The 27583-nt window shown below is 40.5% G+C and overlaps 1 protein-coding gene across 1 annotated transcript; it reads right to left on the bottom strand.

The window, feature by feature from the left end:
- Positions 1–276: 276 nt before the first annotated feature.
- Positions 277–13466, bottom strand: SPARCL1 (SPARC like 1). The gene is made up of 10 exons (XM_061992550.1): positions 13413–13466; positions 13233–13286; positions 9368–10528; positions 7723–7792; positions 6969–7087; positions 6255–6375; positions 4859–4995; positions 3032–3180; positions 1964–2112; positions 277–694 (listed from the first exon to the last, which is right to left on the bottom strand). The coding sequence occupies exons 1-10, from the start codon at positions 13464–13466 to the stop codon at positions 666–668; spliced, it is 2043 nt and encodes a 680-aa protein (XP_061848534.1). The 3' UTR covers positions 277–665.
- Between the last annotated feature and the right edge of the window lie 14117 nt (positions 13467–27583).

The raw sequence follows: 27583 nt of genomic DNA, 5'->3' as shown, positions 1-27583 counted from the left end.
AGCAAGAGCTTTGCTGTGTGGCATTGGTACTAATACTGTTACATTTTAAGAGGTGGGGGAAGAGGTAACTGAAAAACACTGTTTTGTTTTGTTTGGTTTTTTAATTATTTTAGGAATTACAGTTTAAGAACTACATCTACATTGTTTCTTTTCCTCCCTTAAATCTAAAATGAAATTTTCACTCAACGATTGCCTTTATACCTTTTCTTCAACAAAGTTCTGACAAAACTTATGCATTTAGATAGACTTTGATTTTATTTAAGGCTTCTATGCAGAATGTTAAACTGACCATACAGTAAATAAAGGAAACAAGACCTATTTCAAGGTAATTTTCCCCAATATATGGTAAAATCCACATCCTATAATTTTACTGAAGACTTTTGTGAACAGCTCAGTCATCAGATTAGTACTGTTTATTAGTTCAAAGAGATCATGGATACATGTGGGGCAAAACACTGCTTGTTTAGCTGTGAACCACATGGAACAGGTTTTATCCTGCTGTTAGCGAATGTAGAACTTTTCTGCAGATGCGTTCTTTGATAAGAATGCAATGAACCTTATGCCACCTTTGTCTTGAAAACTATGAAGCTGTTAATTACAGAAATAAACAGAATTAATATATTTCACCAGTTTAACTGCAGCACTGGGATTCTGCTCAGGTAGACTCAGAACAGGAGATTTTCATTTGTGTCTTCTGCAACAAAGAAGAAAGAGTTATTAACATCTTACGCCAAAGAAGCATTTTTGTGCCGTATCACTATCAAGAAAGTGATGCTCAGAGGGATACTCAAAGTTCAGAGGGAACACTATCCCTAACAAAAAGCAAGTATGGTTGCTGCTATCATAATAAAGATCCCTCCTCCACAATGACTGACCTCCTCTTTGTAGCCAATGATTGTTCATCTAGTAAGTGTGTATTATGATAACTCCCTCACAACTTACTTCCACGTGTGGTTTATGACTGGTAAATTGTTGTCAGAGAGCTGGAAAAGTTCTGGGAAGAGTGAAGGCTCTGTATATCTGACTTCTGACCACTTAAAACTATGGAGTTGCTAGTAAGATTTTGAACACATTTCTGTAGTCTGCCTGTTTAGCCAAATGCCTTTATTCTATAACTGTTCTGGGATTAACCTGTGCTACTGCTGCCTTTGTTTAATGACTGGAAGTGTTGTTCAGCTGTCACTCTGAGCTAGGTTGCAAAAGAATGCCTTATGTTGAATGTAAACATGTATGTCTCAAATTATTATGACAACTTCTGATCAGCCGTTGCCTGATTCTAGAGGCATCACAGTAGCTTTTCACTTTCTTAGAGAAGGCTTGATGTGGTCTGAGCTGAACCAAACATATGCCTAGCCCATTCAGGATTCAGAAACTGTCCTTGCCTCTGCGTAAGCCTCTTGATGCACACAGTCTGATTGGCAACATCAGACCATGTATTGCATGTGACAGAGTAGGTAAAATAAATGATTTGGCCTCTTAACTACAGCATGATGACAGCATTTGTGTTGTCCATAGTAATGTAGAGGTGAGCTCAGTTACTTGATCAGTTTTTCCTACTTAGCTTGAGATTTTTAAATGCATTTTCAATCAGTGTGCTTTGGCTGCTGATTTCAAAATTATAAGTTTGCTTTGTCTTTCCTTTGGCACTGAAGGATAGAACCATGTTTCTTGAGAGACAGACATGCAGAACATACAGGTTCAGACATCGTACAGGAATGATTTGATATTTAGTTCAAGCCACCTCCCAGATTTTTCCATGTGAAAAATATTACTTTTTTGTGTTTTTATAAAACAATTCAGAATTTTGCACCTTCTGCCATCTTGTCGTTACTATTCCATTTGCCTACATGCACAGTAGTCACGAGCTTCTGGCTACAATTTCTTTCCTATATATTGTTATCTGAGAATGTGCCTTGATAGGAACACTTTGTCCTGTCCATCTGCCCAATTCTTTTAGGTTTACCTTCCTTAATCCCAAAGCAGTGACACCATTCCTTCAAAGCAATGAGTTTGTCTCGATCTCCATCACACTCCTGGAAGAACCGGGTTATGCAGTGTTCCATGGGAACAAGGGAGGCTCTCAAGGGTGCGAGCTCTGAATGCGTTAATAATCTGAAAGAAAGTGCAGATATGTAGAGCTGTATTTCACTAATAAATCATCAGGATCGTCAAAGATTATCTAAGCTGCTAGAAGAGGACAGTGGTGGCTTTGACAGAGATGCCCTGCTGCATCCTGTTGTGGTGCTTCTGTAGTGAATCTGACCCAGGCTGTTAAATGATATATAATACCTGATGAACTAAAATGTTTTAACTGTTATTCACTAACATATTTTCTAGATAACAAGACTATGACTTGTTCACAAATCATCAGTTGTGGAAGTTTGCTGTTGTCAGGAGATCAAGCTTGCAAAGGTGCCTAACTATGTTGTAAGACATTAGGTGTAATCAGCATGAGGTATTGAGGGCCTGCAGCCTTGAAACATGGATTCCACTGCCAACTATCCCCACCAAAAGCCTAAAATTTGAGTCATTATCTGAAGCTGGGCACTTCCTCTGAACTATGACACTGGTGCTGTCTTACCATATCTGCTCCTTAAACTGAGACACTTCTGTAGTATTAGTTGAAAACTATGGGTACCTCCCAAACTAATTATTGCTGACAGGCCTCTGGCCCTTGTACTTAACTTGTTGCTCTTATCTTCAGTAGTGACAGGATCTCATGAGCCTTATTTTTTGCAGGATCAGGGGTGTTAAGTATCTATTAAGACACTGTAGAGTTTAAGGTAAAATCCATGATGATTATGAAAGGCAAGAGGATAGCAGGTTCTGACCTAAGACATGGCCTCAGCAAAACAATGAGAGAGGTTCTGTGTTAGAGATAAATGCCTCCTTATAAAGAGGGGGATATTGGTGTCTGTCAGCTGAGGCACTGGTCCTGTATGTAGAGAATCCATTGAGTGGTTTGGAAAAGTAAACCAGCCTGAACTTAAACAGCAAATCAAAAGTGAACTCAAAGATTTCTTTTTTTTACCTGTCAATGGGGTGCTGATCAAGCTGATGAAACTGCCAGTGCACGGGATACACATACATGTGGTAATTTTTTTCAAAGTCATGTAGGAGTAGCTCAACTGTGTGGTCACCAGCCATGAGGCGCTTGTCATCCTGGTAGATTTTTTTTATCTGAACACAACAGAGAAATTTATGGGTTTTTTTGAGGGTAAAGATCTTTCCTGAAGAGATCTTTCCATCAAGGAGGTGGTTTAGAGAAATATAACTTAATTAAAAAACCCTCAAAAACCAACTTGACAAAACAGCACTAGGGAAATGGAGTTTAGTGTTTGTGACCATACATAGCATGAAAAGCGTGCCTCAACTAGTCCAGATGATTTTTGTTGCTCTCCATGTCAACTTTGGTAGTAACTAGAAAGGAAGTGGAATTCCTGTGGCCTAATTGTCAGACTCAGCTAAGCATGGAAGTAGCCTCAGATTGGTAGGAGATTAATCGAATTTTATTGCTTTTGTTGATCTTCTGTCCTGAGGCAAGCAACTCAGCTTTTGGTGTGAAATAAACCATCTCAGAAATCATCTAATTTGCACCATTTAGTATGAAATGTTCAGGGTAGGTCCATGTCCCTCGTGGTAACTGTAAGTAATCTTTGGTGTTTCTCAAATGTATTTTGAGAAACCTGCTGTGACCTACTGCGTGCACCTCCTACTCCAGAGTAGCCTAGGTCTTGGTTTAACTTAAACTGTTTTCAAATACTACTGTCACCAATTTGCTTGGCATAAATCCTTCTCTGGAAAAAAGAAAAAGCACCCACTGGTAGTAGATGTTTACTTCCTTTTTAAGCCAGTGTAATATAATGCTGTAGGTCTGCTGGATAGTGGAAAGCATCTCTTGTCTCTTAAAATTGAACATCAGGCCTAATTTTATAGCCCTTGAATATCATGGTGTAGATGGACAGTGTACGTGACTGGATTAAAAAGTGTAAATGATACCCTTAATTTTTGAGTCCATTTTCAGGCACTTTTGTATTGGTGGCCAAGTACAAAGTATGTCTCAAGAAAAGCTACCTTTGGTCAGACAAAGGCAGGGATTCTCTGCCTCCGAGAGAGTCCCTTAAACTCTGTCTTTCTGGCTTGAATCCTGCTGTGCGACTGTCCAGTTGTTCAGTTTCATGAGGTCCTTAGGCAGTTGCCTTCATGGGCAGTCCAAGTCTGTCCTTCCTTCCTTTGAATACCTGGGCATGGGCAGCAGACTTTGCCCCTTGCCTTCCCCTTCCAGCTCACTTAAGAAAAGCTGAATGGCACAAGTCCTTTCAACTCATGGGACTCCACAGGTGAGCTCTTGGATGCCTGTTCTTTCTTATTCTGTCTAAATTAGTTATCCATACCCAGACTCTTCATCTTATGGCTGCTTATTGTCCTCAAGTTCTTTGCAAAGTGGCATTGACTGTGTGAACTGGAACATCCTTGTCTATGTATTAGCTGATCTTTACAAGAGATTTGTCATAATGCACTTCTCTGGAGAGAAGCTGTTTTGTATCTCCTCAAGTGTACTATGTTTGTCTAGGTCTGCACTAATTCTGATTTTTCTGCCTCTTGCCTGTAGACACTGGCTTCAAAGTAATACACTCAGCTTGCATTTGCTTGGATAAAGGGAACATTCATAACAGAAATGTCTCAGCTTAGATGTGTGCAAATGTATTTGCAGCTTGTGAAACTGAGTCTAAATTTTCTTAAATGGAATGCTCATAGGGAATGGGAGAACTCCCAAGATGTGAATCACTTTTTTTCACATAATTAGTGTAACTGAACCAAGGTAACTGCATGGTCCAATTTAAAAAGGATTGCTGACCTTACTCCTTTGCTTTTCAGTTAGAAATCCTGAAGTGTCCAGATCATGTTCATAATATTGCATTAGGATGTTTTTAAGCCAGTCTCGCATCCGGAGGGGGAACTGTTTCACTTCGTAATCGGTACAGTTGGGGATGTCTGTGCCAAACAGGAAAGCTTTTGTTAACAAATATCTCTTAAGTCCCCATTTGGGCATTTCTGAGCCAGGTTAGATTTGATTCTCACTAATAAACTTCCAGTTAAGCTTAAAATTGATGGAGTTGTTAATACATAAAACTGAGAATGCAGCTAATAGGTGCAGTTATAAATCCACAATTCTTTGGTATTGTAGTAGGTCTGGGATGGTAGTGATTTTCCACAGCAGCTCCTGCAGTGCTGTGCTTACTGTTGATATCAATATTATGACTACTGCTGGCACAGCATCAGGGCTGTCCCTCCAGCATTCCTTCCCCCACCTTCACCAATAGCTGTGGGTGGGCATGATCTTGGGAGGGACCATGGCCAGGACAGCTGACCCAGGCTGACCAAGGAGATATTCCATACCATATGATGTCAGCTCAGTAATATAAACTGGGGGAGAGGAGCAGGAAGGGGGGGCAAGATTCATTTCTGGCCTTCCAAAAGCAACTGCTACGCGTACCGAAGCCCTGCTTCTCGGGAGGTGGCCGGACATCGCTGCTGATGGGAAGTAGAGAGTAACAGCTTATCTGCTTCTGCTTTGCTTCCCGCGCGCGTGGCTTTGCTGCTTCGTTATTAAACTGCTTTTATCTCAACCCACGAGACTCCCATCTTATTTTCTCACCTTCCCTGGCTTGCTGAGGAGGTGGGGGATAGAGCGGTGTGGCATCCAGCCAGGTTCAAACTACCACAGGTACATATGCTTAACCAGTTGTGCAAGTCACAGCCTTTATATATTTGTGCAGCTTTTGAGCAGAGTTGTGCAGTGAAACTGTTCTCAAAAGCAGAGAAATAGTCTGCCTGAGAGAGTGCACTTTCCTCCTATGGTATGCAGCAATTCAAGACTTTGGAAATGAGTTCTGGCTTTTAGGTCCAGACTTCTGCACTTGGCATCTAAGTAGTTTTTGGAGTTGGGTTGTTTCTAACATCTTGTTTATTAACACTAGCAATGGGAGCATGTAAGACAGCGCAGGAGGAAGGGAGGGTTCACGACAAATTGGTGTAAGCATAGGAGGAACATCTTCAGGTTTCAGATGCTTAATACTCATAATTAGAAAAAAAAAGGTGAATTTTTAGAGTTTGAAGATCTTAATTAGCAGAAAATTGATGCAGAAAGGGGGAGAACACACGAATAATGTGAATAACTTGGGGCTAGCTTGTGGTTAAGGCTTTTGGCTCTTTATACCCAAGTAAATTCTTCATAGAAAAAGAAGCCTTACATTTGCAGGAGCTCATATAGTCTAGGTGCAACTGGCGTCCCAGTTTTGTCCCTTCAAGTTGACATTTTGTGCCAAAGAGTTGACATGTGCCGTCATAAGTCTTATTATCCGTACCACAAACCTAGGGGAGGAGGGAAAAACAAAACCACCCACTACCACAGTGTTGAGAAACATTCTGGTCCCCCATATAGGCATTACGATAATAAAAGTATTGTTAGGATATGGTGCAGCAGTTGTGAACATCTGCAGGGAATATATGTGATCAGAAGTATTGAAAATAGTAGTTGTTATACACCTACATGATTAGTTGCGTGTACTTCTACATTGAGTTTTGAGACATTTGAATTTACTTTTGTGTGGTAGTAACAGATTTTCTGAGATGGTACAGGATTATTACACTATATATGTACTAGTATTCAGTGTATGCTCTAAACCACCAAATAGATAAATAGAAGTTCTACTGACAGGGAAAAGCTATGATCTCTGAAAGACTAAATGAAACAAATCACTTTAGGTATTGTGTTCATACTATTCTTAAGCTATAGTCAGCAAGTTTGGGTACTGTATACTTACTTTTACAACTACTGGAATTGCCAAAACTCAGTTGCATACTTTTCAGGGTAGAATTATTCTAAGTAATAGCAGGAGTGTGTGTTATCTTGTAAACAGTTATGTTGGCTTTCCCCCACGCTGTGAACTGAATTAAATACTTACACGCTCATAGTCTTTGGTGGAAGGGCAAGCAGCAGGATCTTGGCAAATGCAGCTGGATTTCCCATGTTTGTCCACATGGCAGACTTTACCTTGCTTGCAGTGGAAGTTCCTGCATGACCCTAGCGATCATAGCAAGAAGCAGAGACTGTTAGAGGGAACGGAACAAAGCCAGGTGTTTGTCAGGAACTGCTGGCACAGCAAAATATGGCCCAGTATGCACCAAGAAGTCAAGCTCTTTCTGTAAGATTATTAAAATGCAGCTGTATTTTGTACTGAATAAAGCAAGCCAAACTTTAAATGAAGATTTTTGTGAGACTTCTAGCAGTGAAGTGGGACCAGGAAACAAATTTCTCAGAAAAATCTATTTCTTCTATAAGGACTGCAATTCACTTCCAGCTTCCTTTCTTGAAACACGTCCCATCTGTCCCTGCTGAATCCAGCACTGGCACTTGTCCCACTCCTAACTGAATTCAAGCTACTGTTCTGAAATTGAATGGTTTCAATGCAAGGTAATTCCCATCACTGTGTAACTGACACAAAAAATTATGCACTGTCCACAAATGTTTTTCACAAACAACTGAGTAAATTCAAGAGTGTATGGAAGGGATTCTCTGAAAATATACCTGTGATACAGGATTATGCACAAGTACAATTCAGTCATGTGAAATCATTTGCTGCCAAAGTCAGAAAAGAAACACAGACCAGTAGTTTCCCCAGCCACAGAGTTAGCAGTTACCTGATGCTTATAGCTTACCCAGGAGAGCCTTCTCACTTCTCTTGCTTGCACTTTGCATCTCACCATTGGAGCTACCTGCAGTCTTAACCTGTACAGTCAGAGAGAAATATGCAGAAGTTGAGGTAAATCTTGGAAAGAAAAAAATACTTGAACAAATTTTTTTCATGTACAAATACAGAGCTGACTGAGGCACAGTTTGCTCTGCTTGCAGCAGAAAGAGGTTGCAATGCAAAATGCATGAGAAAATCATACAGCCTCAGGTAGTACTAAGGCACTCGATTTGGGAAAAAAAAGGTATGAGGTGGAGAGACAGAAACAGGAGCTCAGTAAGGCCTGAGCATCGGGAGGTTCTGCAGTACTTGACTCAAGATCAACAGAAGTGGTACTTCAAGTCTTAGCTTGCACTGGGGCCTTTCAGGTCAGGGAACATGAACTGTTTCTCAGTATTGCCTCAGACCAGCAGCACTGTGAGGTGCCAGGCCAGGCACATGAAGCACAAGGAGGAAGGAAGGATGCATCCTCATTTCTGACCTTTCTTTGGTGCTGTGGGGTGGTGCCTGCTCTCTTTCAAATGTATACTTTCTATCATTCTTTTAATATTACAGATTCTTATTTCAACAACCATAGGAAAACCGACTCCTTCCTTTTGAGGAACACCACTAGTAGTCTGCTGGTTACCAAATGGCTGACTGAGATACAGGAGACCTGGGTACATCCCCCTCCTTTAAAGAGACAAAGCCCATGTCCTTCATCTTTCATGAAAGCATCTTAGCCACTGAGACGGTAATTATTTCAGGGACGCTGACCCAAGCTGCTCACTTTTGTATGGCAGTTTTTAAAGTCCTGGGGAGAGAGGAGAGAACAGGCTTTCCTAGTCCGCTTCAAACTGGGTTCCAAGTTTTGTGTCTGTGTATCCATGTTTATCTGGTTGATAATAAACTAAATATGAGCCAGCAATGTGCCCTCATGGCCAAGGCCAATGGCATTCTGGGATGCATCAAGAAGAGTGTGCCCAGCAGGTCGAGGAAGGTTCTTCCCCTCTACTCTGCCCTGGTGAGGCCTCATCTGGAGTCCTGTGTCCAGTTCTGGACTCCTCAGCTCAAGAGTGACAGGGAACTTCTGGAGAGAGTCCAACACAGGGCCACCAAGATGATTTTTGTCTGAGCAACTGGAAAGAACAGGAAACCCCTCCCTGGGATGAAGCTGGAACACAAAAAGTTCCACTTAAACATAAGAAAAAACTATTTCACTGTGAGGTTGAGGGAGCAGTGGCACAGGCTGCCCGGAGGGGTTGTGGAGTCTCCTTCCTTGGAGGTGCGACCTGATCTAGGTGAACCTGCTTCTACAGGGGGGTTGGACTAGATGATCTCTAAAGGTCCCATCCAAACCCTACCATTCTATGATTCTATGATTTATATGTCTCGTTTCACACCCTGTCAGGGCTGGAGCTCATACATAGGTTGTGCCCACTTCCTTTCTGATATAATTAATCTAAACATTATAAGTGACACAGCATGAACCAGATGAATAGTGAATAAAATCGGAGCTGGGGCTTCTGCATATTAATAAAATGTTACACCTGTTTTTCTTCTAAATATCCTTTAAATCATCAGGAGTTTGGGATGGCTTCCTCCCACACAGCACAACTTTAAAGAGAATTTACCTTATCTTCACTTTCCATTGAATTCATGCTCTGAACAGAGCTACTAGTTTCCAGTTGCTGGTCACTGTCAGAACTTGGTGGCTCATGATTGTAATCATCCTGTTCAGAGTGAATAAAGTCTTCAATCTTGATATCTTGGTAATCTTCGATCTCTTTATAAACTGTTGTGTCATCTCTGGTGGTACCTTCCCCTTCGTGCTCAGTACTGGCGCTCTCCTGGTCATTTTTTTGGATTCTCTCTTCTTCCTCATAGCCTGCTTCCTTCCAGATATTGCTGAGATCTTCCTCACTATCAACATCACCACTATCCTGACCATCATCATCAACATTACTGTCCTCTGTGTCTTGTCTTTTCACTCCTGTGTCATGATAACTCTGATAGTTTACCTGAGTATTGTCTTGACTTTGTTGTTTGACATCCGGATCTTTGTTAAGGGATTTTTGAGAGAGAGGGATTTCTTCATAGGGCAGCTTCTGGCTGTTCTCCCTCTCTTCTTCCTCTAGGCCAAAATTCTTACTATGTCTCTTGGTTATGTGGATTGAGTGACTGGAGTCTCCCAGGATTTCATCAGATTGCATACTGTTTCCATTTTGCTGTCTTTTGTATTGATTACTTTGATTTGTCTGAGGGCCTCTGTGCTTCATAACCCTGTAGTCAGTTTCTTCACCCCATTCCTCATCCTCTTCTTCCACACTTCTTTTGTCATCACTTTCACTGTTTTTTTCAGATGGGCCAACTGTATTTTTATTGTATTTCCACATGTTATGCTCACGATCCAGACTAAGAGCACCCACTGGATTTTCCCCATTGCCAAGAACATGTTGAATGGCTATATTGCTGTGTTTCTCATGCCTCCTGACCTGATAATGATCTGAGCTGGACTGTTCTGTGCTACTGCTTCCAGAGTCACTGTCCTGGTTATCAGAAGCCAGACCTGGTTTATTGTGCAGCACAAGGAAATTGATGCTTTTTAGGCTATTTTTTGCTTGATGCTCACTACCAATTTTTCCTTGTTTTCTGGTGGTCTGGAGCTCATCCCTGTGCTCAGTGTCTGGTATTGATACCTCTGGTTTTAGATTTTTATGACTAGGAAACAAATAACTCTTCTCTACATATCCTGCATTCTCTTCCTTTGGAGCTTCAGGACGGATATCTTCAGTCTTAAAAAATAAATTAAAAAAAAAAAAAGTAGATTAATAAATCTTAGCATTTATTTGAAATCACTTCAATGTTATTTTTACCTTGTATTGCAAAGCATGGCTTTGAGTGTTTTCTTTGTAAATGTTCCTCTTAAGCCGGTACAGAGTATGACATTCACAGCTGACCTCATTTCCATCTCTCAATCTGTCCCTTCTTTCATTGCTGGAGTTTCTGAAGAAGTCTGTGCAACAGTTTAAGATGTCATAAGAGCTAGGTGGACATAGGTGTCTTGTGAAATCTCAGAATGCTGAATTAGTAATTTAGTACTGTAACTTTAGCCACTTGTAGGCTGCAGTAATTATTATTTACCTCAGAGAAAGGGGAGGTGATACTCATCTTCCTACAAAAGTAAGTGGGAGGTCTGGGAAAAGAGGGGTAGGGACAGAGAGAGTACCTTTCACAAGGCATCATGGTAGTAATTCCTGAAGAGTGCACTGCATCTTAGCTATTTCATAATCAATGATCTACTCTGGGTCTGATACATCATTGTTTCCTGTCAGAATTCATCAGGAACTATTTTATTTGGTGGCAATTTCTGTGTCATATGTGCATGAGCAAGAGCCGTAGGTACTTGCTGAGTGGCTTCTTTTTTCATACAGCCAAGCCAATATCGAAACTAGCAACTTCAGTAGGAAAGTTTTAAATACTGGAGGAGAAATCAGGTACTAAAATTCCTGTTAGCTCTTGCTGCAGCAATTGCCCTTCTGCTGCTGTTAGTATCACAGCAGCTACTGAGTGAATACAGGAACTTCCAATAGCTCCAACATCTGATATATTTCTGAACACCTATGGATGTTCAGTGTTGCTTATTACTTACTACAATACAGCACCTTATGTGGGTTTTACTGAAAGCTTTTGGGGGAGTTAGTTATGAAGATGAGACTTTCTCAGTGTCTAAGTTGCTGGAATAGCATTTAGTGTTGACAGAATTGTGACTGCTTGGAAACAAACACTTTGCTAACAAATACACAAATTGTTAAAAATGGTAGGATTAAAAGACATTAAATTGGCTCTTGGCCTAACATCAAGGTGCTATCTGAATGTTTTACAGTTTTGTCTTTTACCTACTGTACTTGCTGATACAGGAAGAGTGCCAGGCAATGTATTTCCAACTAGCTTTTTCCGGGGAAGATTGTACATTTGCTCAAATCCAACATAAATTCAGTGAAGAGCTTTTCCAGAATTAATGCACATTTCCTGACAACTTTATAAATAGTGATCTAAATGTTACCAAGCACCTCAAGCTGGTATTAAAAGACTTGGAAAATACATTTCAAGAGCAGTGGTTTTTTACATGTATTTTAGCCCACTGCTGTGTAGAACACACTATATGCCTTTAAGCAAAAAAACTGGTCTTTTGTGGAGGCCTTCCAGTTCCACAGAGTTAGAAAATAAAAGGCCAAATTCATAAAGATTATCTATTAAAGGTGCCTGTATTTGAAGCAGGAGTCTGAAAAAGATGTGGCTAATATTTTGAAAGGAAGCCTTGTTAGACACCCCGACCTCTATGCAGAAATGTGCCTGGATGTAGCTTCCATCTACTGCTTTTTGTTATACCTTTGTTCCCAGGATAAAATAAACTTTTATAATTTCTGAAGATACTTGGGTCTGTTAATAGCATGGCAAATTGCAGCTAAACCAGCTGCAATTAGTTACTGTTAGGGGTTAACCAGCCTTCGATACATGTTGCATATTGACTTAGAACTTACTGTTTATTGCAACGTTTTGTTTTGGTGTATGGGGTGTATGTTCTTCTGTATGAGGTGTTTCTGGGATACAACCCTAGGCTGCAAACCAGTGTTTATACCATAATTTGTTCTGCTGGATACTTCATGAGGAAAAATTAATTTTTTTGGCTTTCATAATGCAGAGAACCATCTGGATTGACATGAAATGCATCTGGAAAGATGCACAGACTGGGATATAATTCATAATTTTAAAAAAAAAGTTAACAGAAGAGTTGGGATTTTGCATTTCTAACTACAGCTCTGAATTTAGTTGTTCCAAAATATTGATTGGCTTGAAGCCAAGGTCCATTGTGTCTGAACCACAAATGATCACCAGAATCATGCAATAAAAATGAACTTGAAAATGAGCAAATCATGAATGCAAAATTGTGAGCTCTGTCATTAGAATGTACATATGGTGTAGGGCTGCTGAAGTCATTGGAGTCATTACCATTAGGGCTGTGTGTCTGGCTTGTCAGATACAGTGTACTTTTCCAAGATGAGCTACGTCTAATGCTCTGTCTTGTGAATAATGAAATATGTGGTGGCTAAAATTCTTGCCTGTTTCAGACTGCATATGATCATTTGTTACGATAAATTGAGGACTGTAGCGATAACCACAAGTTCGGCTGTTAGTCAAGCTTATTGTCTGTAAGAACATGAGTGTAATGGTTATATGTGGGAATTCTTCAAGTTAACTTTTTCAAAGAAGCAGAACTTCTGTTCTGAGCTTTTATCCTTTAATTTATCTTGTTATCTTTCTAGCTATGTAATGTGTGAGGCATGAGTTGCTTGGTACTAATTCTTGGGATGAGGTGGCTTTCTTTTTTTTTTTCCAAGCAAAACAAATTTGTTAACCAGTACACATATGCTAATCTGTTTTATATATTTGATATGAATAGGTTGTCTCTTAATGTTTAAAGAACAAGAAGATTACCTTTTCTGGAGTTTTCTGTCCATGGGCTCTGAGTTTGTAGTTTAAGGGGTGGGTCTAGAACAGACAAATATATTCAATATCTGCATGTAAATAAAAATCTTGAATAGATCAATGGGATAACAGAGTATTTACAGAATGGGAAATTAAGAACCTGATAATAACAGCATAATGAGGACTTACTGGAATAGCAACAGCTGATCCTACAAGACAAATGAAGAGAGCTACAGCCTTCATGCTTTCAGATCTCGTAGAGGACAGTAGAGCAGTAGGGTTTAGAGGTTTCCTTTCTGCAAACAATATGAAAATAAATTTTGATGCAACAATCTAGAAATTACTGTTGGAAGCTATGTTAACTGCTGTTAACTTGCTTAATGTGAAGACCCACAAATTTTCCATGCAGTGTCCAGTTGTATGTAAACTCAGGTGTTAGACCAGTTTATCCAAGAAGACACTTTAGACAGCACATAAGCTATAAACTGTTAACAAATTCTAGTGGTGTTACTGAAAGGCAGAGTTATCAATCTACATAAATTCAGCTCTGTAAATCTTTATCCACTCTTCTGAGATGTGGCCAGTGGAGTTCCACAGGGATCACTTCTGGGGCTAGTCTTGTTCAACGTCTTCATCAACGATCTGGATGAGCGAACAGAGTGCACCCTCATGAGCCAGCGATGTGCCCTCATGTGCCAAGAAGGCCAATGGCATCCTGGGATGCATCAAGAAGAGTATGGCCAGCAGGTCGAGGGAGGTTCTGCTCCTCCTCTACTCTGTCCTTGTGAGGCCTCATCTGGAGTCCTGTGTCCAGGCCAGGGCTCCCCAGCTCAAGATGGACAGAGAACTTCTGGAGAGAGTCCAGTACAGGGCCACCAAGATGATCAGGGGACTGGAACATCTTTCTTAGAAGGATAGGCTATGGGAACTGCGCTGTTTACAGAAGAGGAGACTGAGGGGGGATCTCATTAATATTTACAAATATCTAAATGGTGGATGTCAGTAGGTTGGGATGCCCCTTTTTTCTGTTGTATCTAGCAACAGGACAAGGGGTAATGGGATGAAACTGGAAGACAAAAAATTCCATTGAAACATAAGAAAAACCTATTTTACTATAAGGGCGAGGGAGCCCTGGCACAGGCTGCCCAGGGAGGGTGTGGAGTCTCCTTCTCTGGAGGTCTTCAAAACCCACCTGAATGTGTTCCTGTGTGACCTTATCTAGGTGGACCTGCTTCTGCAGGGGGGGTGGACTAGATGATCTCTAAATATCCCTTCCAACCCCTACCATTCTATGATTCTATACAATTTTCCTGTAAACCTACAGCTCTTTTTGTTGCAAAAGTTGTAGCTCTTACCACTGCGATTTTTATATTTGTTTATTTAGTCTTTCAATGTTAGAAAGGAAAAGCTCTTGTGGGTCATATGTGATATATATGGCAGATGATGGTGATGGAAGAAGTTAAACATTAGCTAATTGTCACATGATGCAGGATCTGCATTGTGCTATTCATTATTTTTACACTGAAATCTAAATGTGAAGATGCTTTATTCTTGCTTTAATTTCCAAATTTGTCCTACAGAACAGAATTTCTAAAAAAACCCATTTTAAATGTAATAAAATCAATAGAGCTGTCAGTAAAGAACTATTACATAAGAAGTTGTTTTAGAATCAAGCAGACATTCCCTGTGAGAAAGGTAATTGCTGTACTCTGCAGGAAAATGTATATAGGAAAAGAAAAGATTAACATGACATTTCCTGAATAGAATTATTTATTTTGGCCAAGAAATGTGGAATTTAACAATAATTCAGTTTGGGATGCCGAGAAAGCAATACTAACTGGGTATAGAGGGTTTACGAGGCAAGGCTTTGTTATCAGGGGGCCTACAGGAGTGGCATCTGTAAGAAGCTGTCAAGATACCTCCCTTATATCTCATAGAGCCAATGCCAGCTGTCTCCAAGACAGGCCCACCACTGGCCAAGGTCAAAGCCATTTCTCTGTGACAACTTTTAAGGGGAAGAAAAAATAAAAAGGGAACTTCAGCTGGAGAAGAGAGGAGTGAGAATATGTGAGAGCAACAACTCTGCAGACATCAAGAGCGATGGAGCTAAGGGTGCTTTGGTGTGCTCAGGCTTATTGAATACAGATGCAATGGGCCTTGTTAGGCAGCTCCAAGGTAAGATCCTGCAGCTGCTGCAAATCAAAGTACATCCAGCTTGTGAGAGTCTCTGTTAAGACTCGAGCAGCAGTTCTTTATGAAGAGGAATTGCCTCTCTGAGTATGAGCTGTGGCCAACAGCCCTGCATTTTCATCTCTATATGCATCTGAGTGCATGCTGAGCATGTCCCAGACGGATAAGACTTATAGAAGTGTATGATGGGATAACTCAAACCTCTGATACATTAGTAGGTCTTAGAAGATTGAACGGTTATCCATCTGCTTGGTTTGCTGAACTTGCAACAGGAGAGCTGGAAGAATGGACCACAAGTGAAATATCAGTTTGTCTTTAAGAGAAGAGCATAAAAATGGTATTTAACAGTTTGTGATTGTGTGTCTTCTGGTTGGAAATCCAAAGGTTATAACTCAACAGTTCAAGTTTCAGCTTAACTCCTCGTGTCCTTTAGCCTTCAGTTGTGGTGATTACTGCTGAAGGGTTGTTTCACTCATGGTTCTGCAGTTCCTGGCTGAAACTCAAGCAATGCACTCTTGGAGATCAGAGAATACTTGTGAGCTTATCCCTGACAGGAAGGGCTGCCATTCTGATACTCAGCAATCACTTGAAATAGTGGTCAATGATGTTATTTTTGTCTAGGGGGCTTGAAGTAATGCCCGTCAGTCTTGTCTGTCCTCAGCTATACTGTACCACATGCATTTTTTACACCAGTCCAGCTCAGTCACCCATGAATTTCACCAGGGTTCCCTGTTTCTCATTGCTCATATCAGGAGGTGTCTATCTTTAATTGAAAACTAGGGAGAATTTCAAGAACAAGTGAGATGCCCAATGCAGTCCTTCCTGTCGTCTATGTATTTTGTTTCTGATTCAGCATTGTTGTCAGACATTGAAATAGCAAGCCTCAGGCAGCTTTTACTCAGTAGGTTTTCTTGCTTTTTGAAATACCACCCAGAAGTGATTAACTTGCAAAGGCTGTGTCTGAAGGTGACAAATGCCTCATGTTTAACAAAAGAAATCCTGCAGACTGACCTTCTTTCAGCTCTAGCATTGGTAGAAAACTCTGCAGGCTTTTGTCCTTAGACCTAACTCCAGAAGATGAAGTTGCCCAATCTTCTGTTATCGCTAATGAGCATGGATGTTGTCTGGCATTTAGAAAAGAAATCTGGAACGAACACATCAACTTTGAAACTCAGTTTCACATTGTGTAGAATGGGCATGAATGCTCACTTCAGAAGGATGAGGCTTGGGTAATAAGGTTTTTTAAAATCTCGAGTCAGGTCAATTATTTCAAGAAACTGGTTTTCATCATTATTAAAATGATAGAGGAGTTTCATAACTGAAGTTTCATTCATATATCCCCAAAGTATCACTGAGAAACCACATAATGTGATTTAAAAAAAAAAAAATCATACCATTGAAACTTTTTTGATCTGCAATAAAATAGTATGTCTTACAATTATCATTAAAGGTCTCTGCTTGGTGCTGTTCCCCACATCTCACTGATAAATGCTGTAAAGATGTAGTCCTTGTAGCCAGCTGATGACCACAGCACTAATATGTCTGGATCTGTCTCAAAAGCCCTTGTGAGAGCACATGTGTATACATGTTAGATGTATATAAAAGTTGGTTCATGTGTGTACATGTATAAAAATAACAGGCAGAGATTGAAGCAGTGATCTGATCTGAGTAAAAGAAGAGATGTAATAAGAAAATAATACCAAAGCATAAAACACTCATTCTGTACTAGTAAACAGCTGTTAACGAGAATTACTCCCTCTGATGCTACCAGTTTTAGAACTGCAAAAGCCAGCAGCCATAAGTCTCTGACAGCTGAGTGCAAAAAAAGCCTCAAACCAACAGTATTTCAGGATATGTTAAAACAGTTTTTAAACAAACCATTCACTTTAACTTAATGTAATGATTTCATCTGTTATGCTTTCCTTCTACAATTTGATTTTATTTTCTACTTTTTGACATTTAGGGTTTTTTTGTTTGGTTGGTTTTTTTCCCAGAGCCCTGTGTAGTTTAAGTCCAGTTCAAGCCAAAAACAGTTGCTTTGATTTAATTTGAGATGGGTCAAATATATCTTTAGGAGATATAATTACTTTCTCTATTTGATATCAATTGGTGGGTTTTGTCATCACCCAGAATCTGCATTTCCTTCAGGAATACCCTGTTTGCTACAAGTTTTTATCAATTCTGCCAATACATTTGTGAAAGATTCCTCCAAGACCAGCTGCAATTCTCTCTTTCCTCTCTGTTATTGGAAAAGAGAAGGATGAATCTGCTTTTGCAGACTTATCTATTGGATTAAGGTTCCTGAACTGATATTACTGTAACAAGTGTAGAGAAATATGGTTGCACTGTGGTTCTCAGCTGGACAATTGTATGTTTGTGCAAGAGGCATGTATTTTGCTTGGCTTTTGTTGGCCATTGCATAGTGTTTTACGGTTTCACAGGATCACAGTGAAAATAATGGACCCAGATATAAGATAAAGGTCATCCTTTAACTGTACAGTGTTTCTCTTACAAAGAACATTTTCTGTCCTAGGCATAAATGTCGGAAATGATTTATCCTTAAACAAACAAGAATATTCTATGAAAGCTTCAGTTATTTAATGGTAAGTGAAAAAAAAAAACCTACAGCAATTTAGATACAAGGCATTCTAGGGTTTTAACTAAAAATAAAGAAGAAATGGTACCATAGCAGTAGAAGTGCTCCTTCTTGGTTAGCCTCTGATGATCAAGAAATCCTTGAGCCTTGCAAAATCTTCCTGCTTCTTCTGTAATATATTTTGGTGTCTGATGTGGACCTTCTCAGCAAGTGTGTTTTGCTTAAGCCTCAATGAAGGAAGATGATACTTCGTCAGTCTTGGTAAAACAAAAAGAAACACTCTCCTACTCTTTCTTCCATGAGATGAGGTGGGAGGGTAATGGGCTAGTGTAGTTCTGCTGAATTAATTGAATCAGACCATTCAGTGCTCACAGGCTCCTGTAGGCCAGTGGAGCTCAGTCATTGTGTGGGAAAGACATATTTACTCTTTTGTAGGGAGGGGAGCCAAAGGGAGCGGGTGCAATAGTTTCTGCTGCATTGGCTGGCCTTGGAAGAGCTGAACTAAGGGATCAGCCAGGGCAGTCACATTGTGGGCCTGAGAGAAAGAGAAGTATGGAGGATGCTGGTTCTCGCCAAGTTTTTCAGTGTTGTTTCAATATACTATGTGGGGTGTGTAAGCCAGTAAAAAGGAAGAAAGTAGAGGAGAGAAATGTGAAGCTCTAAATTAAATGTTTAAAAATGAGTACCAGTTGGAGAGTCTTACACAACTCATAGGAGTTAGCTATTTTGAAGCTGTTGCTATGACTGTGCTGCCTGATAGCAACAGTACAGCATAAGCTGGTATAAGTGTGAAAACCTCTACAAGTGATGCTTGCCTGCAACAGATGCTTTGTGGCTTTTGGGTTTGTAAGGATTCAGGATTAATGAGTTTAACCTTTCTCTTTCTTTCTTCTCGTTTCATTTTTCCATAAAATGCACCTCCTGAACCGGAATATGTTTTGGGAGATTCTCAAATCAGAAATAGTGGAGCAGATGTGGCAAGATAAGAACAGTGTATATGGTGTACGTGGTAAAGGCAGCAGTCAGGCCTCCCAGTTTTCTGTTCTGCCAATATCATATCTTATTAATGACGACACTTTGCACATTGTGCTGACATGGTTGGAAGAGTGGTCAAAGTAAAACCAGATAAAATATGAATTGTAAGAACTGTAATGTAAATGTTGAGAAATTAGTCATTTAGACAATGTTTTAACACTTTTCTTAAGGTTACAGTTTTACTAGCTTCTACTCTGTTCATCCCAAAAGATCATAGAATGGTAGGGGTTGGAAGGGACCTTTAAAGATCATCTAGTCCAAGATAATAGACATTGTGAAAGTGATGAGACAAAACAGAGTGAGAAATGTATGAAAACTTATCGTGTTTTATGTAACTGTCAGGTTTATCATTAATAACAACAGCAACAAAAAAAAAGAAACTGAAATCACAGATGAGCCCCCTCTCTGTAGATCAAGCAGGAAATAAAACTTTGACAAAAACCCATGAGAAATTCTTTAAATCCATTCCCCTTTTATCTCTGCTTCTTTGCCTAGAAACTAATGCATGCCTATTGGAGTTGAAATTCTGCTGGTCTGTCAGCTAGTCAGTGCCTGAAAGGAGCAGTGATATTTTTGAACTTTCCATTTGTTTTTTCTTTTGTTGCACATTACTAAAAGATTATTAGGTTTATCTATTCAAAACTTGATTGTGTGCCATGAGCATCCCTCTTTGTACTATCAGATTAGTTTTATTGGGAGATCAAAGAGAAATGGTTTCCTGTGATTTTTAAATATTCCAGGTAAGGATAGATGCTCAGCTAACAGAATAAAGATATTCAGGTGGCTCTTCAGAAATTAGGGTAAATATATCAATGCTCATCTTAGGCTAGCTAAGTATTTACCTCTTTTTCTCATAAGATTTTCAGGTAATGACTATTAATGTTGTCATTAAATTGCTAATTCACACACACATAGTTCTTTTCTACACTACAAAGAACTATGCAGGAACTTGAAGCTGAAATTTGTACAGGTTTGAAGTTTGCTATTGGAAAATGTGTATGTGTTTTCTAAGCTTTGCCCATTTCCTTGCCTAAACAACCTTCTTCGAACTTAGAGAATGAGTGGGAAGGAAATGTCTTGGTTTTGAGGGTGTTGAAGGAATATACATTGTTTATCGAAGTTGTACAGTTTTGCAAAATGTTTCATTAAAAAAAATCCTGGGTTTGCGTTTGATAAAATGCTTTGGCTAAGATCCCTGGTTTTGTTCTGAGCAACATCAGGTGACTTAAGCTTGTCTCAGAACCATCAGTACTAGCAATGAAGTCTGTTGCCAGTCCAACTGTGCCAGGTAGCATCATTTTTGGAAACCTTTCCCTTGATGGAAATAATTCTGTCATCAGAAAGAGGTGCTGTACCATTCTAGGGTATGGGGGCAACGGGGAAGACAAGTAGTTGCTGTGCTCTAAAACTCCAACCTAGAAATTATTGTTGTGACACTACATGATTTAATTTGGAAACTGAATAATTATGACCTGTCCCCACCTCAATTTTACTGGTAAGGAAAAACTTAAGTACTAGTGTGTTTGACAGCTAGGTGACCTTTTAGTGAGATCTATGGCTGCATCAGTTCTGGCTCAACAACAAAAGTGCATGAGTTCACTTAATATCATTTTTACACCAGAGATCCTGATATCCTGGCTTGATCTTTTCTTTGCTTTCCATTTGTGCTTCAGTGCTGCAAGTCTACTTGCTCTGTAGAGCCAGAGGTCTTCAGATCTCTGCCCACAAGAGAGTGGTGTTGAGCCATCCACTTCCATACCAGGTATGAGGGTTCAGTTTATAGGGTTTTCAAAATATTAAGCACATTTTAACATCAGCAATAGTTCAGATCCTCAAATAAAATTTGAGTCTTCCATGAAATACACTTTACTCTGAAATGAAAAAAAAATTCAAATTCTAATTCAAGTGGAGTTTCTGGAGTAAAGAAACTGTACAGGTAACACTGGCTACTGTATCTATCATATCATACCTGGCTTGCGCATCCCTGCTTTCTCCCTTTTTTACTGGATGGGAAAGAAATGTAAGAACCACGAGGTAACAGACAAACATGAAACACGAGTCAGTTTACAGCCACAGCTGATCATGCAGAGCTGATGTGTGAGTACCATGGCTTCCCAGGTCATTGCAGAGCATACTCTGACAGATGGGGTTGACAGGACTCTAAGTATATCTCTGGTTGCCTATTATATATTAATTAACAGCTGATCGGGAAACTAAGGGAACTCTCTGTGTAACTTCCTTACCAAGTAGTGTACCTGAAGCTTTTCATGAGCCTGTGAAATGGCATTGATTTAGGATACCAACATAAATAGTTTAGATTCTCTAAAGACCACAGCCATAGCAGCTCCGATTGGAAATGTTGGCAAATCCTGCTTGTCCTTCCTACTGAGAAAAATTGCTTGGCTTGGTGTGGACCACAGAGCCATTTCATGGGGAATTGAGCTTTCTCAAGAGATACCCAGGTAAAAAAAATGGCTGGAGACAGTGCTGGGGAAAGGAGGCAGCTGGTGCCTCTGACCATCTCTGTCCAACCTCAGTTCCATTGCTCTGAACACCAAAGGAATACCATGAGGGGGCTTCTGAGCCTTATTCTTGAGGAGGCAGGAGAACATCTAGATACACTGATGTATGGCCAGTTGTGGTTCTTTAAGTAACTTACAATAGATATTCTGATAGGGAAGTGTGCCCAAGTATTTTTGCATGCATTGCTTTCTTAATTAATTTATCTACTGAAAATAAATCATTGATAATGATGTTTAGATAACATATAGTGTGTATACAATTGCATATATATCCCCTGGATATATAGTAGTAGATAACTCTTTCCTTCTATTTCACTCCAAAAGAAAACTCACCTGCCTTCTGAAGGCTCCTTGAGCTGAATTTGGACTAAAAGCTTTATACTTTGAAAAATTTAATTTCAGCACAGTTTTTTACTCTAAAATCTGTCCTTTTCATTTGGAGATCAAAAATGTCCTCAGTCTTTTCAAGATTAACAAGCATCTCTTAAGATGAACACAATAATAAACGCATATGAGCAAATAATCAGTATTTTGAAATGGAACTCTCTCTTTAGAGTTTTTTCAGTGAAAAATCTCAACAAAGTGTAGCATATCATTAAAACCGTGTTAAAAATCACTGAGAATAAGTTAAAAGTCCTCTTGTGTGTTCTTTTCAGCCTTTTAGTTGGTTAGCTCTGCATTAAAGAATAGGTTCAAGAGCCTTATGGACTACATGGTTCAAAGTCTATCTTATGCACTAGTCCAGGAGTTCCCCACTGTCAATGTCTTATTCCATATAGCAGGAGTTCTGTCTATTTGCACTTTATAATTCCTCTATTTCATTATGTTGCATTTTCCCATCCTTTAGCAATCTTCTTTTGTCAAACCCATATATATTACTGCTTAAAAAAAAATAGTGCTACTCTTTTTTTCTTGGTTCTAGCTTTATTAAAAGTTGTACTGAATGTATTTTTGTCCATGATTTTCAAGATACCTGAGAAGAGAACAAGTATCAGACAGGACTCTTGTCACTTGAATATACAGACATAAGTTGCACTTACAACATGTGGGAACTGACTCCAAAATGAGCCAAGGCTCTGATGAGGCTGCCTGTGTGCTGCTGCTAAATCAGACTTTTTTCTCTCGAGGTGTGATGCAGTTAGTGTATTAGAGTCTCCCATCCTGTCTCCTGTGAGCTGCTGTGCTGGGCTGTGTCACGTTTGACCGCATTGCCTACATAAGCTGAAATTAAATGGAAGAGAAATAAATATCTTTCCTGGCCAGGGAGCATTTGACTCCAGATGAGAAGGAGTTATTTTAAAGCTCAGGCTGAGGAATAGCTATTTTTGCTCTTCAGCCAGACAGACTCAGCTAATGCTCTATATTGTTCAAAATGTTTTATTGACCAAATTCTTAAAAAGAAGGTGTCAAGAAGAACAGGAAAAGTCCTTAAAGCAGCAAGAGGTAGAAATGGGTCTAAACTGGAAAGAACTTACATATACTCAAACCCTTCTGTAGTTTGGGGCTGTGGAGATGTGCTTTGTCTTGCCATATTAAAGTGTGCATTTGCTTTAATAATGGGACACAGATCTTGAGGTCAGTGTGAGTATTGTAGCAGCAATTCTGCTGGAACAACTAATGTTGCACAAGTCGTGCAGTCTCCTAGTGTGGCTCAAGAGTTGGTGGTTATTTCACTTAATCGTTTCAGACACACTGCAGTTAGGGGCTTTCAGAGAAGTGTAACAAAGAAGCAGGCAGCTACATGTCCCCCACGCCCCCTCCTTTCACCAGGGGCCCCCACTGCGGGCAGTGCCACCTCGGGATGTGGTGCCTTGGCCTGGTCTTAACCCGACACACATACACACACCGCCCCCGCCCGCCCCCAACCTGCTGACATAGAGGATCCCCCAGGTGACATAAGGGGAACCCCAGGAGGTGTTGAGGGGAGAACGTAGTGAGAGAGAAAACTCCCCACATGGCCTTAGCCTGGAGCAGCAATATCTCCTGTTGTGGTCCTGGTTCTGCTGCTAATATTCCATATAGCCATATAATATTCCATATAGCCACACTCCATATGGCTTATTTCAGTTCTAATGGTTTCCCTCCCCCTCTACTCTGCCCTGGTGAGGCCTCATCTGGAGTACTGTGTCCAGTTCTGGGCTCCTCAGCTCAAGAGGGTCAGAGAACTTCTGGAGAGAGTCCAGCACAGGGCCACTATGATGATCAGGGGCCTGGAGCATCTTCCTTATGAGGAAAGGCTGCAGGATGTGGGACTGTTCAGCCTGGAGAAGAGAATGAGGGAGGGCCTCATGTATGCTTTGAAAACTGAATGTCAAGAGGACGGGGCGGCACTTTTTTCTGTAGTGTCCGGTGATAGGACTAGGGAACAAAAGCTAGAACACAAAAAGTTCCACTTAAGGAAAAACTTCTTTACCGTGAGGATGAGGGATCACTGGAACAGGCTGCCCAGGGAGGATGTGGAGTCTCCTTCCCTGGAGGTGTTCAAAACCCACCTGGATGTGTTCCTGTGTGACCTGATCTGGGTGGACCTACTTGAGCAGGGGGTTGCACTAGGTGATATTTAGAAGTCTCTTCCAACTCCTACCATTCTGTGGTTCTAATGCTGTCTCCCTCCTGGAATTAGCAAAAACTGTGTGGCTTCGTACATGTAAACAATCCCCGCCCTACTCCTGGGACCCTCTTACCCTACCTTTGAGGCAGCATTGCAGGGAGCTGCTGTTGCTGCTGGGAGCTCTGGCACAGCAGCTCTTGGGATTTTTTCACTTGTCTGAAGTCAAACAGACTATTGCCCAGGAGCAGGCAGCAGCCTTTAGAGGTTTGCAAGGCACTGGAGGTTTTCAGTGTCACTCACAGCACTGTGCTCTGCTTTTCCCTCAGATTTTTCCCTTGCTGTGTGCATCCTGATTTTATGCAACTTTCTCTAACTGAAATAAATACTGCGGAACACGTGTTATTTGTGACAGTGTGAAGGTCAGGCTCCTATAAAATCTGCTGTCTGAATGTGTGATGTCTCACTGCTTATAGCTTCTCACAAGACAGAGAAGTGTCTAGGTGAGTGGGTGTAATGTCTGTTGTTCAGCAAAGGATGGGTTTAAAAATACCACTTGTGAATTACCTGATGAGAGTAGTTTTAGAAGGCAGTCCACGCCCTGTACATTTTAATTCTCTGATGGGAAAGGTATTTGAAGAGTTGTTTATTTCAAAACAAAAACAACTAAATATGAAGGGAACAGGACACTGACAGGAGATAAACATCTTGCAGATTCAGGCAGCATTAGTGTTAGAGTGGCTGGTAGTTTTCATTGAAGTCCCAATGCCTCTTTGGGGTAACTCAGGTCACTGGATTTGTATCAGGGAGAGGGGAGAAAGGGGGCAATGAGATGGAGTGAGAGAGGGGAATAAGCAGGCAGCTTGCTTTTCACAGGGTGGTAGGGGCCTTTTGATGAGAAGATGAGGAGGGAGAAACACTCTTGCCTTAAGATGTCTATCGCTTCTAGCTCCCCCAGCACCAGAAACACTGAAGACATTTACATGGACTTATTTCCCTTTAGGAAAAGGTTTGGGGTTAGTGAAGACTTGATGTAGTTGAGCTGGTTTAAGATATCTGATTGGTCCTCAGTCAATTCCTTGGATTCTTACACAAATCCATCTCACCTCTTTTGCATGGGTTCTAAGTTATTGTTTGAAGTGAAGATTTTGTGAATGACTCCAGATAGTTGTCTTTACTCTGGACACTCAAGATGTGTCACACATAGTAAAACTTTGATTTTTGTGAATTTCATTTTCTTGTTGTTTACTTACATTTAAAGAGCTTTGTTTGACTGTTTCCTTGCCACTGCAGAAACTCCTTGGTAAATCACATAATACTGTCATAAAACTGTTTCCATTGCCTTTTGGCTAAATGAAATAAGGACAAGGGAGTTGAGTATTATTTTGGTAGGCCTTCTTTTATATGTCTGTTTTGAGATGTTTTATTGAAAGTTTTTTAGACATCTATCTTTTAATTCAATACTAAGCACCCTTCTCTAGTGCTGCAGCAACAACTTCCTGTCTGAACTAGTTATACTAATTTCAGTGCTGAAAATCCAAAAATAGCTGTGAGGAGAGGAATCTAAGTATAGTTTTATCATGGGGCAAGGTGATGGGAAGGAGAATGATGCTGCATCTTCCTCCTGTGTGGGCACAGGTGCCTGTCTCCCTGGTAGCAAACAGAGCACTGTGTGGAGCCATCATCTTGCAGAGAGCTGTGACCGTTGCCACAGCCAGAAAAAAAACAGTCTGTCAGCAGTGTCACACACTGTAGAGCAAGGTCTCCATGGCTATCGCATCAGGATCTAACTGTTGCAGTAAAAGAAAGAGGGAAGAATAATTGGGAATACTTCTACATGTAAAATTCTTAATAATACTATACATTTGGTTGTTTCTTTGTTACCCCTAAAGCCCAAAGCTGGAGGCCCAAGCTCTGGTGAGCTGTGCGTAGCTGAGGGGCCTGCAGTGTCCCACTCATGCTCATCTCTTGCCTCCCATGCCAGTACCTTTCCATGCTGCATCCTGCGCCTCCGTAGCAGCATCAGAGATGCTCAGCAGAAAGTTTATGGCTCCTCCTGGAAATGGCAATGCCAAGCTAGGCCAGCACAGGACGCAACCAGCATGGGCTCATTTTGCTAATGGGAAAACTACACTGGGAAACAGATTTTCTTGGAAAGTTCACAAAAGTGTTTGTTGACAATGACTGTCCAAGAGCACCATTTGCATTATCACTGTCAGCTCTTACTACCTTAATTTTGGGTTTGGTTTCATGAAAAGGAAAGAGAAATTGCAAGGAGAATAAATTTGAAACCTCCCTTTGTTCTGTTTATTTTTCAGTTATGTGACCAGACATTGGAGGGAATGGAAAGATTCGAATTTACCTGCTGGAGCACATTAGTCATATGAAGAGATGATGGCATGGGAAAGATTTAAACATGGACTGGCTAGAGTAGTGCTTAAGCCCACAATGCTGAGAGTAGTACGGGTGATATGGATATTTTTTGTGATTCTGGCCTGATTTCTTCAGTAAGAAGTGCCTAGACTCTGCTGAAGGCAGGGGATGCTGGGGTAAGGTTTGCTGGAATTCTTCTGACCCACGAGGTTGGGTGGACAGAGGAAGTCCTTTCATGGCTCTGCATTCCCATTTGGGCTGCTTCTGGAGAGGTGCCTAGCGGAAGACAGAGGTGGTGACATCACTTCCTTACAAAAAGCCACAAAGTGTACCATGTAATTATATCTGGGCAGAGCAGGGCTGCTCCCACAGCACAGGCCCATTACAGTTAGCATACATGACTTGAGAAGCTATGCAATAATGGAGCTGCAGACGTTCTGAGAGGCACAAATACTAGAAAAAAGGAAAGCTTTTTTGACTTCAGCCATGAAGTTGCTAAAAAAAAAATTGTGAGGGAGTGTTGTGTAGCTACTCCAGGGGTAGGACACACAGGCTGGGAACAGGCAGCAGTTCTTCACCCTGCTCACCCAGCCAGCACCTTGCCTACTTTTCTTTACATTGGTATTCCCTGCGTGGTTATCAAATGTATCTCCATGTCTTTGTGTTTGTGACTGGTTATGCAAACATGTGAATGCTGTGCATGAGGATAATTGCTTGTCTGATATTTGTTTCTTCCAAGCATTTTTATTTAAGATTTCTGCTTGTATTATATTATTCAGTCCATTCAGCATGCAGAAGAAAAGCATTGTGTGACAAGAGGCATTTCCAGTAGGAACAGCAAAGAGGAAATAACCCGAGTCAAAAGATTGCGATTAGCACGTGCAGTCAGACGTGTATAATTCCTTTGAGGTGTACCATTAAATTCAGCTGGAAGTTTAACAGAGTGTGAATATACTTGTCCAGCAGAATTAATCTGCTGTGTAAGAATTCAGTCTGTCATTTGCAGTGTGCTCATTTAAGTTGATTGGTACAGAATTACAAAGGATGACTATGAGCAATAAAATAGCGTTATTCATGACTAGATAAAATGAAGAAG

Source organism: Colius striatus, chromosome 3, assembly GCF_028858725.1.
Source record: "Colius striatus isolate bColStr4 chromosome 3, bColStr4.1.hap1, whole genome shotgun sequence".
In the NCBI taxonomy this organism is placed as follows: domain Eukaryota; kingdom Metazoa; phylum Chordata; class Aves; order Coliiformes; family Coliidae; genus Colius; species Colius striatus.
The sequence above is the reverse complement of the archived record's forward strand: the minus strand, read 5'-3'. Positions and strand labels throughout refer to the sequence as shown.